Consider the following 18,474-nt stretch of genomic DNA (forward strand, 5'->3'; position numbering starts at 1 on the left):
ATTTGGTAACATTTGAAACTATAGTCTTTTTGGTGTATAACTGTGTACAATAAGCATAAACATTTGATCCTAGTATTTTGATTAACAAAAATTACAATTGAAAATCTTGTACATATGTAGCCTGCCTTACCAAAGTATATTATTTACAACATCTCTCACATAAATATTTAAACATTTACATCTGTTTATATGTAGAGGAGCATGCAGTTAATGCATGCTGTCTGAAATGAGACTGGAAGCCAACATAATGGACTGTAAATGTCTAGTTCTATTAAACCCTGACACAACTCTTGTGAATTGAATGTCCAGTTCCTGTAAAATGAGAGTAGAAGAAGAAAGGGGGCACACCTTAAGATGCATGCACAAACCTGATGAGCACTGTTCATTTCACCACCAAAGTCATGCAGGTATTCATCTCAAATGTGCAGCAGGTAGTGTGAAGCCAACTGCTTTTATGATTCCATTTTAGTGTTTAGTCTTACCAACTGAACTGTGGAAAGCAATTACTGTGACAACAACATGCTTTAAAAGGCTTGTTTCAGTAGGCCCACAGCTCTTATATGCTCAGTGCCATTTAAAAAAAATAATATACAGTATATATTTTAAATTCCATTATTTTTTGTGACAGTGAGACAAGGCATGCACTATGGATTATTCATTTTACTCAATTTGGTTTAGGCTATGCATGCAAATACATTATGCATGATGGACTAGTCTAGGTCTACATAGCTCTAATGTGATGGTCTATTAACATTAATAGAGTACACATCACAGAAAAGAGACATTAATTTGCATTAGATACTGTAGTCTACTCACTCTTGGCGTTCTCATGATCTCCAAATTGCTATTTCTGTTATGTTGCTGGTCATTTGTTAAATCCCCCTGCCATTTGTATTGTTACAATAATTACTAACAAACACAAGATATTATGTCTTTTTGCTCACTGCCAAGTTTAGCACTTCAACTGCACTACAAACCCTGTATCTATAACAATTGTAACATTAAGGAGTCTGGAATGACTTGAAGTTTTCAGTGTTTTAACTTTCAGGAGCTGAATGTTGACTGGATTTGGTTTGATGCATGGCAACATTAATCTCAAACATTCGAGATATTGGGAACTACTGGAGCATGGTTGATATGACCTCTTTCTTGATAAATTGTTCTTCCCAAGTTGCTATGTTGTCCGCTCCTATTATTCCCTCTTCCTGAGCATGGCAATGAGCAAAAGAACAAAATAGACACAATAAACAGGAAAAATGCCTCATCATCATACTAAAATGGAATTTGCACATAGGAAGCACATACAACACAGAATTTTGTGTGCTGAAAGTTTTCAATCACAGAGCATTGCATATACTGAGCAGCAGGTACCGACATGCATGCATAAATACTGCATGCATGGATAAATAATGCATTATTATTGCAACACAAGCATATGGCACAAGAATTGGTCAGGCCCAGAGACATCCAGGACATCGCATCTATATTGGCAAAGTGACCAAGCCCTAAACACCAAATAAGGTCAAGACAATAATGACAAACAATTAAGTTCACTTGACAGCAAAGTGGACGTTTGGTGACTGTGGAATCAGAATTATTTTATCTTGAACAAGCCAAACTTTTATTCACAGATCAGAGCAGCAGTACATAAAGAAAGCATGATGCAGCTGAAGGGGATCAGCGTAGTACGGCCTCAGCCTTATGTTTACTTATTTTTTCTAATCCTATAGGACCAATGTTCCTTCAAGCCTATGTTCCCTTCATCCTATGTCCCCTAAATCCTATGTCCCATGACAAAATGGACCAGTCCATGAAACAGGTTATGTTGTTCTCTCTCCCCATCTTCTAATCTATTTTCACTGTACTGTCTGAAATATTGATAAAATACTGATGGACGGTGAGCCCACTCTCATATTAAAAATGTTCCTGTGGGTGCTAATTCAGGACTGAGGGAACAGAGGGTTACAGAAAAACAGAGCTGAATGAACACAGGGCCTAAAATTGTGGTTAGGGAACATTGAGCTAAATTGATGATTGAACATGAACTAGCATTCTAGACTGCTGTCCCCATGCCAACCCAGTAAATTCTTAACAAATTTAGAATGGATTAGAAAGAGCACTTACAAGCATATCACTAAGATCACTAAAAGTAAGGCAGGGTGAAGGTAAAGAAATACCAGAACCTGTCTAAAATGGGAGATTATCATTAGAGGTTCACCTGGAAGTCAATAAATCAAGTGTTAATATAACAACAGATGTTTTTGAATCCCCTCCATTAACTGAGTAGTAGCAAAATAGTGAGAATGATGCACAGTTTTATGAAAACTTTATGAAAACTATGAGTTTTAAATGAGTTAAATGTTCCATGATTTGTTTGTGGCATTCACAGCTCTTGTAACACCATGGCTGCAGCAACTTTCGAAGAAAATGTAACAGTAATGGAGCATGGTGGTCTGATTTGAAGATATAAATTTATATCAGTTGTTTTCAGGTTTGTTATTTGGGGACCCAGGAATATTTCTCATGACACAAAACTTAAAATATAGGTTAATCAGTTTTACAGGCTACTTCCGGGGAGGTCCAGGTTATAATTTATATTGCAGGCTGTGTTTTTAACAAATAATTTGGGCCACTTCTTCAAAATCAGATCACCTACCCTAAAATTGGCAAATGCCTCATGTTATGTTAGGCTAGAGAGACCATCCATCCATCGAGCAAAAACAGAATTTTCCTAGGAGGATCCATAAAGTATCACCTCATCATTATCATGTCAGGACTACAGTTGAGGGGAATACCTACAGGTTTACGCGTAGGGGTGACTTGTACAGACTGGTAAAATTCTGGCAGGACTCTCTTCTTCACTTTGCGTTTCCTCAGTGTCGATGAAGAATCGGGGTCGCTCTCAGGAACCTCGACCAGACTGGGCTTCTCCTCAGCCACTCGGATCCGCCCACTCCGTCTGGCGTGGCGTGGACTGTGCCTGAAGCCCTGCAAAACACAAACAGGTGTCAAGCTGGCAGCACATTTATGTTGACCTTCAGCAGACTTTGATTGCAAGAGAAATTGAAAGCTTCATTAAATTAAAGACGCTGTTAGTGTTATGTGCTTTTGGTTGGCAGTCACATTGATTAGACAAATCACACCTAAGCTTGGGAAGTGCTGTTCTGGCTATATGACCTATGGAAAAACAGCTTGCTTTCAAAATCTGAGTGGTCGGGGAAAAGAATGGCAGAGTTTGAAAGATGTTGCAGCAGCACCAATCTTTGAACTGAATGGAAATGCAAACTTGCAACACATTAATTTAGAAAACTTAATCTGTCACCTCCTTGTTAGGATTGTCTCAGTGAGGTTGTCTTACAGAGCTGTTTATTGTTGGACTGAATATGTTGTCACATGACAGAAAGGGGTGAACAGGACCAGTTCTTCCTGCAGGCCATGAACAGCACTGGGGTGTACTGATTAGAGAGGCTGTCCTTCAGCCAGAAGGCCCAGCAGCTGCCTGCTGTAGCGTCCTTGAACAAGATACTGAATCCCTACTAGCCCAGCAGTGCTGTTCTGTAACTGAACCTGCAGAGGGGGACAGGCAAAAAGACCCATTTCTTCCTCTAGGGATCAATAGAAAGTCACTAAAAGAAAGAAGAAAAGAGAGGTGGAACCTAACATAGTTTGTAATGGTATGGTAATAAAGTTTTATTGTATTGTGTAAATGCATTTTACAGCCAGATACGTATTTGAATTTTGATTCTAAAAGGTGTCAAATTCCCGTGCTTTTATTTTGAAGGCAAATTCGGTAAGCCGGAAGTGGAGAAATTGCAACCTTGTGCTAGCTTGACGCAGTTGGGTAGACAGCACCAAACATGATGACAGGCAGATCACAAAACACAACGTGGTTTTCCATCGGTTCATACCCCAGTTAAGTTTTAAATTATGTGTTTCGGAACACAGATTGTGTTCAGTCATCTTCAAAACATGAAACTGCAGCATCACCTAGGCGGACATTATTTATTGATAACACATGCGCAATGCGCACATCACAGTCCCTAAATAGTCATGCAGCCCTCAATAAAAGTCGAAAGAAATAGGCTAAGTGGGCGAAGCCTTGTCAACTACAATGCTTGCAATAGGCCTACTCATTGTCGTCTGCATGAGACATTAAAGCCATGATTTCCCCAGCTGTGGAATATTATATCCGACTGACTGGAGCCCAGTAAGAAGAAAAGTTTATCCTACCTCTGACCGAAAATGATGCGCTCGGAGGCCAACTGCTAGGACAGATAGAAGATGTTAGAATAAGCTACTATGATCTAACATTCACCATCAGGCATGATATGTCAAATAGCCCTGACCATTGGCTATACATTCATAAAACATCTAATGGCATTCATTTCAGAGTTATGGTACAACCTAACTACAAGAGACCTTAGAGGATAATCAGGCTATATCTTAACACGCATTAACACCTTCATTACAGTCACAATCTGCCATTTGCTCTGACATATTGCAGGTGATCTATAAGCCTAATCGACAGTGACTAGCTTCATAGAGCAGATAAGATAGAGACTATTAATGACATGATGATAGGTATGACATGCCAGGATGGGGATGCGGCTGGCCTGATACTCACCGCGGCTCTTGGAGCGTCCGGACAGCACAGATTTTATTGGATGCTTTCCATCACGAAGTCTGCGATGCCAGCAGCAGAAAAACAGAATTGTCGCAATAGTCCCGAGCAAAAGCAACAATAATAGCAGCACACATTGAATACTGTACGGTCTCAGTAGGACCAAAAACGCCGCAGCGATCATCATAAGGCGAGATGTAGGGCAGATCCCGCAGCTCCAGACAGCTGGCTCGGCTCCTGCCGTAATATCGCTAAAAGCTTGATGAGAATAAAGGCTTTTGACACAAACTGACACACACGAATCATCGCAGACCAAACCATGTGAAGCACAGGTTCAAACTAGGCGGCCCAATCTATTGGTATCATTAATGTGAGATAGCCTACAATCCATGACTCAGCAGAGACGCAAGTTTTTTATTTATTTTTTTTCTAACAGGGGGCATGCAGGAAGAGTCAGCAGTTTCATCTGAGCATCGCAGTAGTCTGCTGCAGAGTGGCCTGCCTGACGAAATACTATCATATTCTTACCATAATCCTATAGGCGCTTAGAGTGTGTATGGATCTCAATAGTAAATTTATACAGTTTAGGCCTATATAGTGACCTTATTGTGCATTGGTACAATATTGGTGTTTTATATCCTATGGTATTACTATAATATCCCCTATAACATTACTTTAATAGGTTCTGCTGTGGTAGTATCCCTCTAAAATGTATTATAGGATTGACAGGTGCTGAAATTACACAGACTAGAAATGATGAGTGTATTCTGTGCTAAATCATAATCTAAGACCAACACCTATTTACATTTGAACTTCTACAGTGATCCATTTCCCCGTTTGACACACATATCTACAGTTAGTCAGCAATGCCGCTGACGTCTTTATCGATTACTAAAAAAAAACAACTTATCAGTGTATTTATATTATCTGGGGTAAGTAAGGGGATGTATCCTGTCTGGAAAAAATGAACAGAGAATAGTAAATCGTTGGCGATAGGTCTACTAGCTGCACAACAATGTTTTTTACAGCCACTGCTGCACTGTTCACAACCTGTCAGGACAAGGTACGAGCAGAAATAATTCATAAATCCTGAGATGGGCGGAGTTTTTCCTCTCTCGTGTGATTTAACGGAAACTCCGTCCATGCGGGACACTCCGCGCTAAAAACCAACACCAGCAGCAGCATCTTACGAATGAGACGTTGCAGACAGACCAGTAGTTGCGTTACTGCGTTTACGTTTTGTTTGTTTTGTTTAGCATAGGAAAGAGAAGCCCCAAACGAACACAATAATCAGACAAGCAGGTAATGTGAAGCTGTAGTTCATTAGTTTGCTGATTTGCATCACTTACACTGATACCTACCCGACTCCTTAGCGTGTTTATATTACGTTAGCTAGCGTGCAGTTTGGGCTGTGCTGCTAACGGTAGGCTAACGTCACTTGTTAGCTAGCTAGCTACACAGTGTGCCCAAACCTCTGCTGGTCAATATCAACGCGTTTACCTGCATTTGTGCATAGTTAGGCCACCATTGAACATTTCAGACGCATGTCTTTATGAAAACGATGAAAATCAGCGGGCTACGAATACTAATGTCCTAATTTTGTGGGGAAATCACTTGGTCAGTTAGCTACAGATGTATTGCTAAGACACTTGTCTGATTGCTTTGGTATTGCTCACATCTCGTTGTCTTGTCGCAATTTGCAGTCTCATACTCGGCGCGAATTAACGTTAGACTCAAATGATCAGTAGTACACAAACGCTATATGCTATAGATAAGCACGATATCATAGGATATGTAAGCTTGATTCCTATTTCCTGGATAGGCCTACAAGTTTTAAAAGTTTTAAGTGCAGGCATGGTGTCCTTTCCCAGTTCAAATGCTGCTTCAATTCAAGGGTGAGATTTAACGTTGTTGTTTGTTTTTCCTTAGATAAAGGCAATGTCAGCTCCAACTGAACCAGACGAAGATGAGGTGGAAGAGGAAGTGGAGTTTGTATCAGTAAGTGATGTGTAGACTATTTTCAAAGTAACAAATAAGTTTAAAGGTTGAAATAATCAATTCACAACGAGACAGACAATCACTGCATAAAAATCTCTATTTTCACGCAGAGAAATCTCTATTTCAGTTTATGACATTGACTGGACTCTGTTCATTGGGCAGTAGGCCTAACTGTTCAGGTCACAGACAAGAGGAAAACCATCCTCTAGCAACATTTACATATCTCTATGATTTTGGACAGTTATGCTAGATGTTCATACATGATAGGTGCCTCCAAAACTAGAAACCAGAAAACTATGACTTTATGACATATATGATAGCTATGATGCAAACATACATTAATTTCTTGACCTTAACAGTAAAAGGACGCTGACTTTGTGGACACTTTGACAGTACATTTACTCAATCAGGACTGTTGGCACTACTATCAAATACAGTACATATCATTTAGATGTAAAAGCTCAAACACTCATTCAGTCTGAGGGTGGATTTACTATTGTCATAGTAAACTTTACTCCCTCATGAGTGGAACTGCCATGGGAAGTGTCATGGGAAATCCCATTTCAGTTATTCCTGTGTACCCATAAGTTAAGTATGTTAATTAGGCGACTCACTGTAGTAGATCCAGTGAAACAAGAGTTCCCAATAAACTGCATGTTGCATGACTGTAAATCCTGCAGGAACAGTTAGCACTAAAATAAACATTGTCCAGTTTGAACTCATGTTTTAATAAAATAGCTTAGAATTATAAATGAAAATGGTAAAAAAAAAAAAAAAATCAAACATAGTTCACTGAAGCAATCATGAAGCAGCCTGACACAAGTTTTCTGTTCTAAAGGGGTTGGATTATAGACTTTTATATATACAGTATATATATTTAAGAAATTTGTCTGCTTTCACTTTGTACAGGGATTGCATTCTTGTTTGACCTTAATTAATGTAGACCTCTTTTATAGCACTAAATGCCATGGTGTCTTGTGTTGTACTCGCTTCAGGAGGGTCCTCTCAGACCAGTGTTGGAATGTATTGATCTGCTGAGTGATAGTGAGGAGGAGGGAAGTTCACCAATGGCAAATGTGGTGAGCAACTAAAAATAGAATAGTATAAAGTAATAAATAGGCCTACTAGTTTTTGTTAGATGGTATGGATACCTGCCAGGAGTTTCTAAAATGTTTGTGCCTTTTCTTTTCCTGTAGCTTGAAGATCAGATCAACCGTCAGAAAGCGCATGTTGCATCTACTTTGGACAGACTAGCACACCAAGTGGCTGCAGAGAAACAGGAAAGAGCAGATAAATGTAGAGCCTTCAAGGTAAGGAAATTTCAAAATAAAGTCGCCTGCTATCATTTTGTTGCTCCTTTTGCTGTAATTAAGCTATTTAAAGCTGCTGTTGCTTTAAAAATTCAATTGACATACCATAACAACACCTGCCTCCTATTTGTAGGAGTTCAGTTACAGGTTATAGATCTTTTCAGTTAACTTTGTAATTCTTGTATTTGGATCAAATGTCCTAAGCCACTTTCAGATGCTTTTTCAGACATTACTTTGAATCAAAATAGCACTTGATCATCTTATAAGTGCAAATATAGATAAATCATATGATATAATAAATAAATATCTTTTAGCTCTTATATTAACTACTCTGCAAAATTAACTGAACATGTAGTATCCCTAGCAGAAAATGTAAGTGAATCTCTAGCTCAGTTACAGGCTAAATTTCCATTAACTACTCCATAAACAGCTGTTAATGGAGATATATAGCTTTACCTTTCCTTTCAAAGTCTAAGCTGTTTGTCTCCTAATGTAGACAAATAAAGGGGTGGGTCAATAAAGGCAAACTAGAGCCAAAACAGTGCCACCCAGTGGTCAGAAGGGAAATTCAACAAGGAGAAAAGAACCTTCAGCATATTCACTGATAGTCCGTTAAAAGTGTAGTGAAACAATACTCGATACCACAACTTCATGCTGTTTGTCACTCAGAGAACTGAGTTTAAATGCTGTATGTTGGTGCAGGTTTCAGCTGCTGGGCTGATTTAGAAATCTTCTTTGTATTGGGGTATTATAATACGAATGCTTGGTATTATAGTTACAGAATATAATATGAATCTCACTAAATAAAAATACCTACTCTGGGTGCTATCATTTAGCTGTTCTTACTTTTTTGTGAGATATGATTAAGACAGAATGCGTCTTTGATTAATGTTGAATCCCTCTGTGCCTCTTTTTCAGGAGAAGCAAATCTCACAAAAAGCTCATGGGCAGCGGGAGCTGGCTGTTAGTTCTAGAAATGGAAGTGATCAGGATGCGAAGCGCTGCGTAGACATGTGGCTGAAGATGCCAGGTAAATTTTTACTCTGGGTTGGGAATCTGCTGAAATGCCAACCTGTTAATCAGTAAATCATTCAATAGTCGAGTTCTTTTAAGCCAGTAGGAGCTCTATATTAGCATTACAAAAATGCTGTATCTCTGTCATGGTCTTTTTTTTTGTATTTTTACCTAAATTGTATTCGTTGCTGCTGCAGTGACCCAATTTCCTCTCAGGGATCATTTAAGTTTCTTCTTGTATTAATGTAGGTATTATGTAGGTGTGCAAATGGGACAACAACCTGTCACAGCGCTACTATAATGGAGAAGTTGTGACAACTTGCCAACTATATGCAACTGATGACCGTTATCTTTACTCAGGTCTTCAACCTGGAGTGATCAATGCTGGTTTTAGAAGTAGGCACAGACCCGCTTCTTTCCCCAGCAACAGTTCAACTAAACACACCTGTCCAGTGGTTAACTGTGGTCGAGTTTATGACAACGTGCCTCTCCTGGAAGGTCACTTAAAAAGGTAATACATTTCTATTCCTTTGTTGTGTAGCACTGTAATGTCTTCGTACTGTAGTTACATAGTACTTGCTGAATACAACTTGCTATAATTATCTTGTTCGTAGGTTTGATCACTCCCCTTGTGACCCAACCATCAACCTTAAAGGAAGCCCGTCTGAGCTCTTTGCCTGTGTCGCTTGTGGCCAGCATTTTCAGACTAAGGAACTCTGGAGTAACCATCTTCAGTCTAAGGTTCATTCACTTTTCCAATAGTGTCATGAAAGGAAGGAATGCATTAATGGTTTTGTTTCATCAGATTTGTGTACGTGATTAATATTACGTCACATATTATATTAAATAAACCATAAACTGAAGAGGGAAGCATTTACCTCTGATTTATGCATGGTGTACTAATTCTTATGAAAAGAGAAGCATTATGGTGGAACATATGGTATGTTTGATTACTAGGTGTCCTCATCCAATGCTGAGGGCCACATCGTCACTCAGACCTGTCAGCTGATTGTGTGCTTTGCCTGTCCTGCCTGCTACCTCCTCTTCAACCTCCGGGACGAGTGCCTTCAGCACATGTCAGCCACAAACCACTTCACAGAGGCACTGCCCATGAATGGTGAGGTTTTATTGCACATTGAGCTGTATCATGTCTATTAGTCATACATTACAGGCTGTATTGACTTCTAAATAATGGAACATGCTTTCGGATGAGGGGAAATGTTTTGTCTTGGTATTTTTCTATACATACTCATTAGAACCATATTTATCCAAACCTCAGACCTCCAAAATGAATAGGCTTGGGGAATGAACAATGTGGGAATCGAAAAAAGAATTTTCTATCTAATGTGCGCAATAATAGGTATTTCCTAGTTGATGTGTGCAAAAGAAATTAAACTGCAAACTAACTTTTTTTTTTAGAATATGTGTCTGTACAAATTTGATATTTAACATTTTGGCCCTGTACTTAAATGTATTTTGGTCATCCACATTTTTAACAAGTGTGAACAACCTCTATCTCCAAAGGATTTGGATATGCAAGGTTCCACTGCAAACTATATAGAAGAAATATTTTGAATAACTTGATAAAGCTTATTTGCTTTACAAAAGACTGTGGCTTAGAGCATATGCTCAGGCAGGGTAAAATAAACAATACTGAGACCACCTTTCAGCTTAACCTTTCTCTTTTTGTAAAAGTACCCAGAGGAAGAGGATTGCCAGTTCCCATCGCACAATATGCTAAGAATCGTCTCATCGCTTTGTGCAAGGATGTAACTTTCAATGTCCGATGCTCTATATGCCGGAAAGTACTGAGCTCGCATCAGACTGCTCAAGCTCACTTCAAGTATGTTTTTTTGTGATATATTCCTTGCAGTAACATCTTCTGATATTGAATAGTGTTACATATTTATATGGCATTTATTTGATTTCATTCAAATTGTTGTTGATCAACTGTTTGGGATTTTTATTTTTATTTTCTACTCCTTTCTTAGCGTGTACTGCAGACAGGGCTGTGCCATTGCTGAGGCTGATAAAACAATAGTGCAGGTAATGAAACAGCTGCAAGTGCGAGGGCAGTGCTCTCTCTGCTGTAAGATCTTCCTCAGCCAAGTTGAAATTGAGAGACACAAAGAGTCGACCCAGCATGACGTTGAGGTCAACCAAACGATGGCGAAAGCAATTCTTCAGTACTGCCGCTTCAGTGAAATTCAACACACCAGGAGGGCAAGAGAGGCACGGGAGAGAAGACTGTCCAGAGGCCCTGAAGTACCACAGCAGAAGAGAGACAAGAAGAGGAGCGATTCTGGAGAATATCCAGCCAAGCGGCTGAGACTCAGCCCAAGTGTCAATGGCGGCGCGAGCAGAGCCAGAAGCTCAACACTAGCATGGTTCTGTGAGTGCGGTCTGCGTTTCTCAGAAGAGGCCGCAGCCACTAAGCATCTCTTGGCTGTGAACCAGATCTTCCATCAGTGTGGCGTGTGTGGCAAACACATGGGTGAGTCTTCAATTACCCGCCTGCACATGAGTCGCTTCCATGGAGGGGCGCATCTCTCCAATTTCCTCTTCCACTGCCGCTTGTGCAAAGTGGACATGCCTCGATACCAAGACATCCTATCGCACGTGTCAGAAGCTCACAGCGGACACACCTACTTCACTGAAAGAGAAGTGACCGAGGAGCCTGCCGCCGCCGCCGATGCCAAGCCGTCCACCAGCGGCAGACTCGCTCTGCATGCACGCTCAAAGCCCGCAGTTCAGCCAACCATAGCCGCGGCGTCTTCCTCAAAACCAGACCAGACGTGGATGTGCAGGATGTGCGAGGACATCTTTGACTCGAAAGCAGCCGTCCACAAACACTGCAGCGATGTCACCGGTCACAGCTTCCAGAGGTTCATCTGTGGCCACTGCCCCCAGAAGTTCTTTAAGGAGTCCACCGTGCGCCGGCACTGTATGAACGAGCACGGCGGGCAGATAAAGAGCTCCCACTTCTGCGGCCTCTGCGACAGCATGCAGTTTGAATCTGAAAGCGAGTTCTCAGAGCACTACAAGAGTGTTCACAGCAGGGACTACTACTGCTTGGATGATGCTGAAGTTGATGGGCCTACGGTTGCCGAAGACACCAGTCAGCTTGAATGCTTGTGCCCATGCATGGGTTCAGAGAAGAGCAAAGAGGAAAGGAAGGTTAGGTATACACAGTGCATGAAGAATCTGGCCACTGAGAGAAAATGCAAATTTGTGTGTGCTCCTTGTGGTGTATCTGTGCCCTCCTTTGCACAGATGAAGACTCACGTCCATACAACACACACAGCCATGAACCTGGATAAGGTCTTTGACGTAGAATGCAGTGGTTGCCAGGAGAGTTTTATGAGTGTACCGAGTTTCCATAAACACTACCATTCCCAACATTGTGCACTGGAACCCTGCCTGAGCTCTAAGGCCTATGGGAGAGAAGAGAAAGCAAAACCCAAGACTGTCAAAATACTCAGTGCTGTGGAGATCAAACCAGGCATGGATGGTAAGTCAGGTTTCATTTTTGGCATTCATTATTAATTCTCTGCCTTTGCACGCAGAATGATTTAATTATTCTATTTCATCTTGCTGTTGCAGAGATTGAAGATGGCAAACTGGCTAAGGTTTTGAACCCGGATGAGGCCAACAAAGAGAGTGATGCCCATGAAGGTAAGCAATGGTCAAAATATTTATCCACCGTGGAACACCTATAGAGGAGCATGTGAGTGCTGTGTAACCTCCTAAGTTTTTTTTTTAAACACATAATCAGTATAATATACAGAAAATGACAGGATTTGAATGTTTGTGTTATATTTCAGTTACATTTTTTTAAGTTGTGAAACTGTCCCATGATGAAAATCTAGTATCTATCATTCAGTGAATGGGAAATCTCCCTCAGCTGTACTACAGGTGCAATTTGACACTTATGAAATGCAAGCATTTAATGCCTAGTTGTGCTCATGAAGAACAGTTTTCAGTTAATACTGCTTTTTAATGAACAAACTGTTCTCCCATCATGGATTCCATTACAGGTGAAGCAGATGAGGACATGAAACATGCCTTGGCTTTGAGTGCAGAAGAAGCAAGAGAGTCAACAGGTGTGTGTGTGTGTGTGTGAGGGAGAGAGTGAAAGATCTCTTTTTGGTGTTTTCCCTGATAAAGGTTCAGTTGCACTTCATTTCTTCATGAATGAAGATTCATGAAATGTATTCATCTACTCATACTCCCAGTCAAACAATATTCCACTCTTTCAGTGCACACTATGCACCACAGACAACCCTGGCTGGACACAAAATATTGCTCACTGAAGCTTGCTCTTGTCAATGTAGCCTTAGGTTGGGACCCATAGATGATTATCGGGCTGATTTTGACAATTGGAGGGGAAACCCCGATTGGAGGCTTGGTTGAAGCTGATGGTAGGCAAACATTATCTGGTAGTGTGAGGGGTTTACAAATTGAATCTTAACCACACCAGTTGAAACAACCCACTGATCTGAGCTGCCCTGATGGTGTAATACATGTTTGATATTACGACCTGACATCTGAATGGGTCCTGAACAAGTCCTGTGGTGTGTGGGGATCACAGATTCATTCAAGAGCGGAGACCACCAATAGCTAGTAAGAGCCACGTTTACAATGAGGTGAGACAGAAGTGTTATAATGAAGTTACATTCATTATAATTATGTTAACTAACTATTTAAAGGGTAACTTCGGTATTTTTCAACCTGGACCCTATTTTCCCAACTGCGGGTGTCTGAGTAACTAATGGGGACAACAATTTTTGAAATTGGTCCAGTATTGAGCGAGATCGCTTCAGCCGGCAGCCGCGAAACGGGCTGCAATGTAATCCAACGGGGCAAATGTGAACCGTCAATGTACGTCCACTAAAAGTGCTTGTTTTTGCCACTGACAGGCTCAGATTGTTATTATAGGTGTCTGACAACATTATGGAAAGGACGCTATACATGTGTGTGTGTGTGTGATTTAAATGCGTTTTTGGAAATTGGTTAGGATTCTCTCATCTAGTGTGTCCCCAGACTTAGTGGATTGAATTTATTTTTGCTGAAGGCATTATGGCTCCAGAGCCCAAACAACGGTTCATTTGTCACAGTACAATCTGTCACCTCAGCCGAGACAAAAAACTCTGACAACGCCAGAAATTGATTTTGTCGCGCACATTACTAGCCTGGGTCATCTCCCTCTGAATGCGTCACTGACAAGACACATACGTGTCATGTGGCCCCGATTCTAAACCTAACAGGCCTCGTTGTGTAACTGCAGGGTGGTGAAGTGGTTAGGGTGACAGCTCTTCAACCTGAGGACCTGGTTCCCATCAGCAAGCATCCACTCTGCTGCAGTGTCCTTGAGCAAGACACTGAAAACCCACCAGCTTCGGGGCCGCTGTTCTGTTGCTGACCCTGCACCCTGTCCTCCCTATGAATGGGGGCCAAGTGAAAAGAGAAATTCCCTAAGGGGATCAATAAAGTATCTCATTGTATTGCATTTGATATTTTCTAATTTCTTCCACACATTCTTCCAAATCATCAGTCACCGTCAGTCAGTGGTGGGTAGATTCTGTCCCTTATAGGTAATCTTTAACCTACTGATTACTGTGTAGGCTTCTACCCATTTGTACAAACGAATACGTATTCAGATGCTGTACAGACACGTTAGTTTAGACATTATTTTCAAATATTTAGGTTAACATTTCTTGCCACTTTTGTTATAAGAATCTGCATTTAAAAGGCATTTTATTGAACATGAAACATGTTTTAGTCCAACTGCTGTGGAAAAACTCTGCTTACATAAGGGTTTCTATTGATTTTTTTTTGTTACAGTCTACAAACTAAAACATTAACCTGGCTAGTAGTGTTTTAACAGGGGCCATCCTAATGCCATTAGGGACTGAGGCTTTAAACCTGCCAACTGTGAATCAGAGCTACACTTGATGTACTAGATTCTAGCAGCAAGCCAGGCTTCATGCAAGTTCTGAATAATTAATGTCCAAGGTGCAATTGTTTGTCTATTTCCCAGTTCGGTTCTGTACCTGTTTATTTCAAAATGTAAAATAAAACATGAAAATGCATAATGAAGTAATATTTACAAATGTTACTGCAGAGGCAATTGTTGTCGTTCAGTTATAGGTGGATTATTACAAAAACGAGCTAAATAAATCTGCCTATGGTTAGCATTTATGTATAGAGCACTCATCAAAATAGTGTTACAAAGTATTTTACTTGATAAGAATTAAAGCATTAAAATTAAAATGTGAACAAAGAAGTGAACAAACACATGGAGGAGAAAAAAAGAACAAAAACATTACCAGTGTGGGATAGGGAGATGAAGGGGGAGAGGGTCAGGAATAAGTGTATACAGAGATTGATATTTGAAGTAGATGCACACTGAGTCGCCCATCATTGATCTAAATATTAATGTAACATACTGTACCCTGTGCAAAATGCTTTCATGGTTAACCATCCCACTGCTGCAGCTTGTACAAATCAATAAGTCCATCAACAGAAAAAATGGGAAGGCAGCCTGCTGGTTGCTTATTACAGCCTGAATGAGACTGCAGTCTTTGAACAAGTGTCTTGAAACTGACCAGTGCCTCTATTCTACTCCAACTACTCAAAAATAATGCAACATATAGTACTGACTTCATGAATTTGGTCCATTCTTGAAGAGCAATTACTTAGTTGCTTCCTGGCATCAATTAGATTCTGTTTTGCCTTTTTATCATATTTTATTTCAACATAACTTTGATCCTAACATTCCCCCTTTTTTTTGTCTTTACAGAGTTGGAAGAAGCTCTCAAAAGAAGCCTGTTGGAATACTAATCAGGGACTTGTTGATATCAGATTTTGTAACACAGTGTTGACCGGACATTTATATTGAGAAAAGTATTTGTGATCAGAGTCTATTAAATACATTTTATTCGCACTTGTCTTATGTTTTTACTTATTGGAAAACAGCATGGCACATCACGAGCGTATCATTGACTCCATTATAGAACTTAGATGCCAACACTTTGGTGTGTCAACACGTGTGTGCTATAGATGGCATTGATGACGCTGCGAGATGCCAGAGTACACGAATGCTTAAACTTGTGGACACACCCACAACTGCAGCTCCAGACTGCTTTCTCTGCATTTTCACAGATTTAAAATACACAGAGTAAACAAAGTAGTGGAAACATCTTACAATATCTGAATATCAAGTGCCTAATGAGGAGTAGGGACACTCTTTACCTTCAGAACAGCGTCCATCTTTGTTGGAGTGCTATCATACAGGTCCTGAACTGTGTAGTGGATATTGAACCATTCTTCAAGAAGGAAAGCCTCTGGTTCTCTGGGGGATGAAGGAGTTGAAAATCTAAAATAAAAAGAGTCTAAAATCTACTAAAGGCTTTTGTCTTCATCCTGCTGTTCATGACACCACTCTTGAATCTGTTTAGCAGTGTGTATGGGGGCATATCATCTTGGAATAAGGGAACATCATGAGGGAACAGTGTTGCACCACAGGGTGCTCCTGGTCCTGTAAATTTGCCTCATATTTCTTGGCTGTTGAAGTTGTTACGACTCGCCTGTCCAGCTCCCTTTGTAATAGTGATTTAGTTACTTCAAAGTTGGTGTTCATGTGGTGTTTCCATTACTTTGTCCACACCCTGTAAGTCAGGTCTCCCATTACATAATTTGTGATTGTTGCAAGATTGTTAAAATGACTAAATAATATATATACTGTATAATGACTAATGACTCAAATACTGAAAAAACACCTGTCAGACTAGTAAACAGACGACTGTGTCAGATGTTCTTCTAGTAATAAGAAAAGGAAAAAATGGTTTTGAGGCTTTGGACTAGGTGGTAAATTATGCTTAGACCACTGTCAAAACTGTTTCCGTGTGTGTGTGCGTGTGTGTGTGGTCATGTATAGCTCAATGGGTAGACCATGGCATTAATGGTTCCAGTGTTGGGGATTCAGTTCCTAATACTGTAGGCCTACTCGTTGTACTTTAAGGTACAGGGAAAATCTGTCACCCAAGCCTAAATTAAGAATATACAGTACACTGCTTGTATGGACCAGGCTTCAAGATGGCTTAATTTGGATTGGGCCCTCCTGGTTGTGGAATCTGGCAACTACCATCTAACTACCTTTTCTGAAGTGAAGTTGCCCTTTAGACTGAATATGGGTAAGCTTTCCTCAACCCTCTTCTCTACCACTGGTGAGGAAATTCCTTTAACTCTCCTCAATTATATGTAAGGACTCTTGTTTATGGAACCTGCAGCAGGTTCAGCTGATCATTATCCATGGAAGATCGTTCTACACAACTTCTTGAAAGTTTGGATACACACAGAGGCCCTTAATTGCCATGGAGCCGTGCTTAACCCAGTTGATGCGATACCATTTGAATAAAATGTTATTCTAGTCATTGCTATAAATCAATAACATAACTAAAAAGTTTCAAGAGTAGATTGAAGTGTTATATGCAAATAAGAGATATTAACCATTTTTACAGCTTTGGCATTATCAGAAGACATAATGCTCAAAGTGTACGGTTTGAACTGTAAAGAGGGGTTTTGTTTTCCATGACAGTATTTACATTTGTGAATATGAAATGTAGCTAATTGGATAATCAGATTTATTATTAAAACTTCTATGTCTCTCTCCCTATTATTGTCAAGGAGTCCGAACAGCACATGCCTCCATCATGAAGTCTGAGTAAATGTTATCAATTGCATGTCTTGCCATAACTTTCTGGAGTATGGGCAGTGCCAGAAGAGGTTAAGAATAGTTTCAGGGTGAGCACCACAGAAAGAACAGAGAGACTCAATGTCCGTCTTCCTTCCCACACACATACCTCTTACTTATCTTGGGGCCTCCTGAAAGGAAAGGAAAAAAACCCCACACACTCTTACCGAGGCATTCACACAGATTTACACATGAATTTGAATGTTGCATGCCCACGCACACTTACATTCATTCATGTTTTTAGGAAGAGTTTCCACTTATTTGTCCATTATTTTTTTCTCTTTTTCATTTATATTAGTTCTTTGCTCTTCTTGTTTCTGCAGCTTTTTTAAGGCAAGTAGCTTTGATTTAGTCTACTGTTTGACATCTGGCTCTCCTGCGTAATTTTTTCTCAATTCTCTCTCTTTATTTGGACTTGTTTGCTGATTTTATGTGCAAATAAAAAACTCAAGCCATCTCAAGTCTACTGTAGGCCTGGGTTTCCCTAACTTTTAAAGACCCCCAAAGAGAGCCGCATTAGACCCCATTTAAGAAAATTTTATCCTAAGAAACCCCACCTGAGAAGTTCTTTGTTGCATATGATTTCATACAGAATTACATAACTGTGTATATACAGTAGGTTGGGAAATAGTGGGGACATTGAAACCTATCAAAACAATCGTCCCCATACATCTCCCATAGTACAAATGACTAGGGAGTGAAATTATAGCTACATTGAACTATTCCTCACTCAGCTGTGGACCTTCTGCAACCTCCTCAGGGACCTCTGGGGGGTC

The 18,474-nt window shown here is 40.2% G+C and overlaps 2 protein-coding genes across 4 annotated transcripts in view; one reads left to right on the forward strand and one right to left on the reverse strand.

The window, feature by feature from the left end:
• LOC139664744 (dystonin-like) overlaps positions 1 to 4,805 on the reverse strand; it is a 114,445-nt gene extending 109,640 nt beyond the window's left edge. Inside the window, exons 1-3 of the mRNA XM_071543689.1 lie at positions 4,625 to 4,805; positions 4,231 to 4,265; positions 2,800 to 2,988 (exon numbers count right to left, since the gene is read on the reverse strand). Coding sequence (XP_071399790.1) covers positions 2,800 to 2,988; positions 4,231 to 4,265; positions 4,625 to 4,805 — 405 coding nt within the window. The remainder of the gene's footprint in view (positions 1 to 2,799; positions 2,989 to 4,230; positions 4,266 to 4,624) is intronic.
• Positions 4,806 to 5,788: 983 nt separating this feature from the next.
• Positions 5,789 to 16,281, forward strand: znf451 (zinc finger protein 451). 3 transcript variants are annotated; one of them, XM_071543628.1, is made up of 13 exons: positions 5,789 to 5,923; positions 6,551 to 6,619; positions 7,615 to 7,698; positions 7,816 to 7,929; positions 8,848 to 8,959; positions 9,304 to 9,454; positions 9,558 to 9,684; positions 9,901 to 10,060; positions 10,639 to 10,786; positions 10,935 to 12,454; positions 12,547 to 12,618; positions 12,981 to 13,046; positions 15,746 to 16,281. In XM_071543628.1, the coding sequence occupies exons 2-13, from the start codon at positions 6,560 to 6,562 to the stop codon at positions 15,784 to 15,786; spliced, it is 2,655 nt and encodes an 884-aa protein (XP_071399729.1). In that variant the 5' UTR covers positions 5,789 to 5,923; positions 6,551 to 6,559; the 3' UTR covers positions 15,787 to 16,281. The 3 variants fall into 3 exon arrangements, with proteins under 3 accessions (XP_071399729.1, XP_071399738.1, XP_071399746.1); XM_071543637.1 differs by lacking the exon at positions 15,746 to 16,281 and adding an exon at positions 14,231 to 15,721; XM_071543645.1 differs by lacking the exon at positions 7,615 to 7,698.
• The last annotated feature ends 2,193 nt before the right edge of the window (positions 16,282 to 18,474 follow it).

This window comes from Centroberyx affinis, unplaced genomic scaffold (assembly GCF_046629955.1).
Source record: "Centroberyx affinis isolate AG114_WGS23_722 - 3 ecotype Tasmania unplaced genomic scaffold, CSIRO-AGI_Caff_v1 ptg000240l_1, whole genome shotgun sequence".
NCBI lineage: Eukaryota > Metazoa > Chordata > Actinopteri > Beryciformes > Berycidae > Centroberyx > Centroberyx affinis.

Bases quoted from the DNA above. Each gene is read 5' to 3' on its own strand.
- znf451 (XM_071543628.1), top strand. From the start codon at position 6,560: ATGTCAGCTCCAACTGAACCAGACGAAGATGAGGTGGAAGAGGAAGTG. The intron at 7,930-8,847 runs GTAAGGAAATTT...CCTCTTTTTCAG, and splicing joins ATAAATGTAGAGCCTTCAAG to GAGAAGCAAATCTCACAAAA. The intron at 12,455-12,546 runs GTAAGTCAGGTT...TTGCTGTTGCAG, and splicing joins GATCAAACCAGGCATGGATG to AGATTGAAGATGGCAAACTG.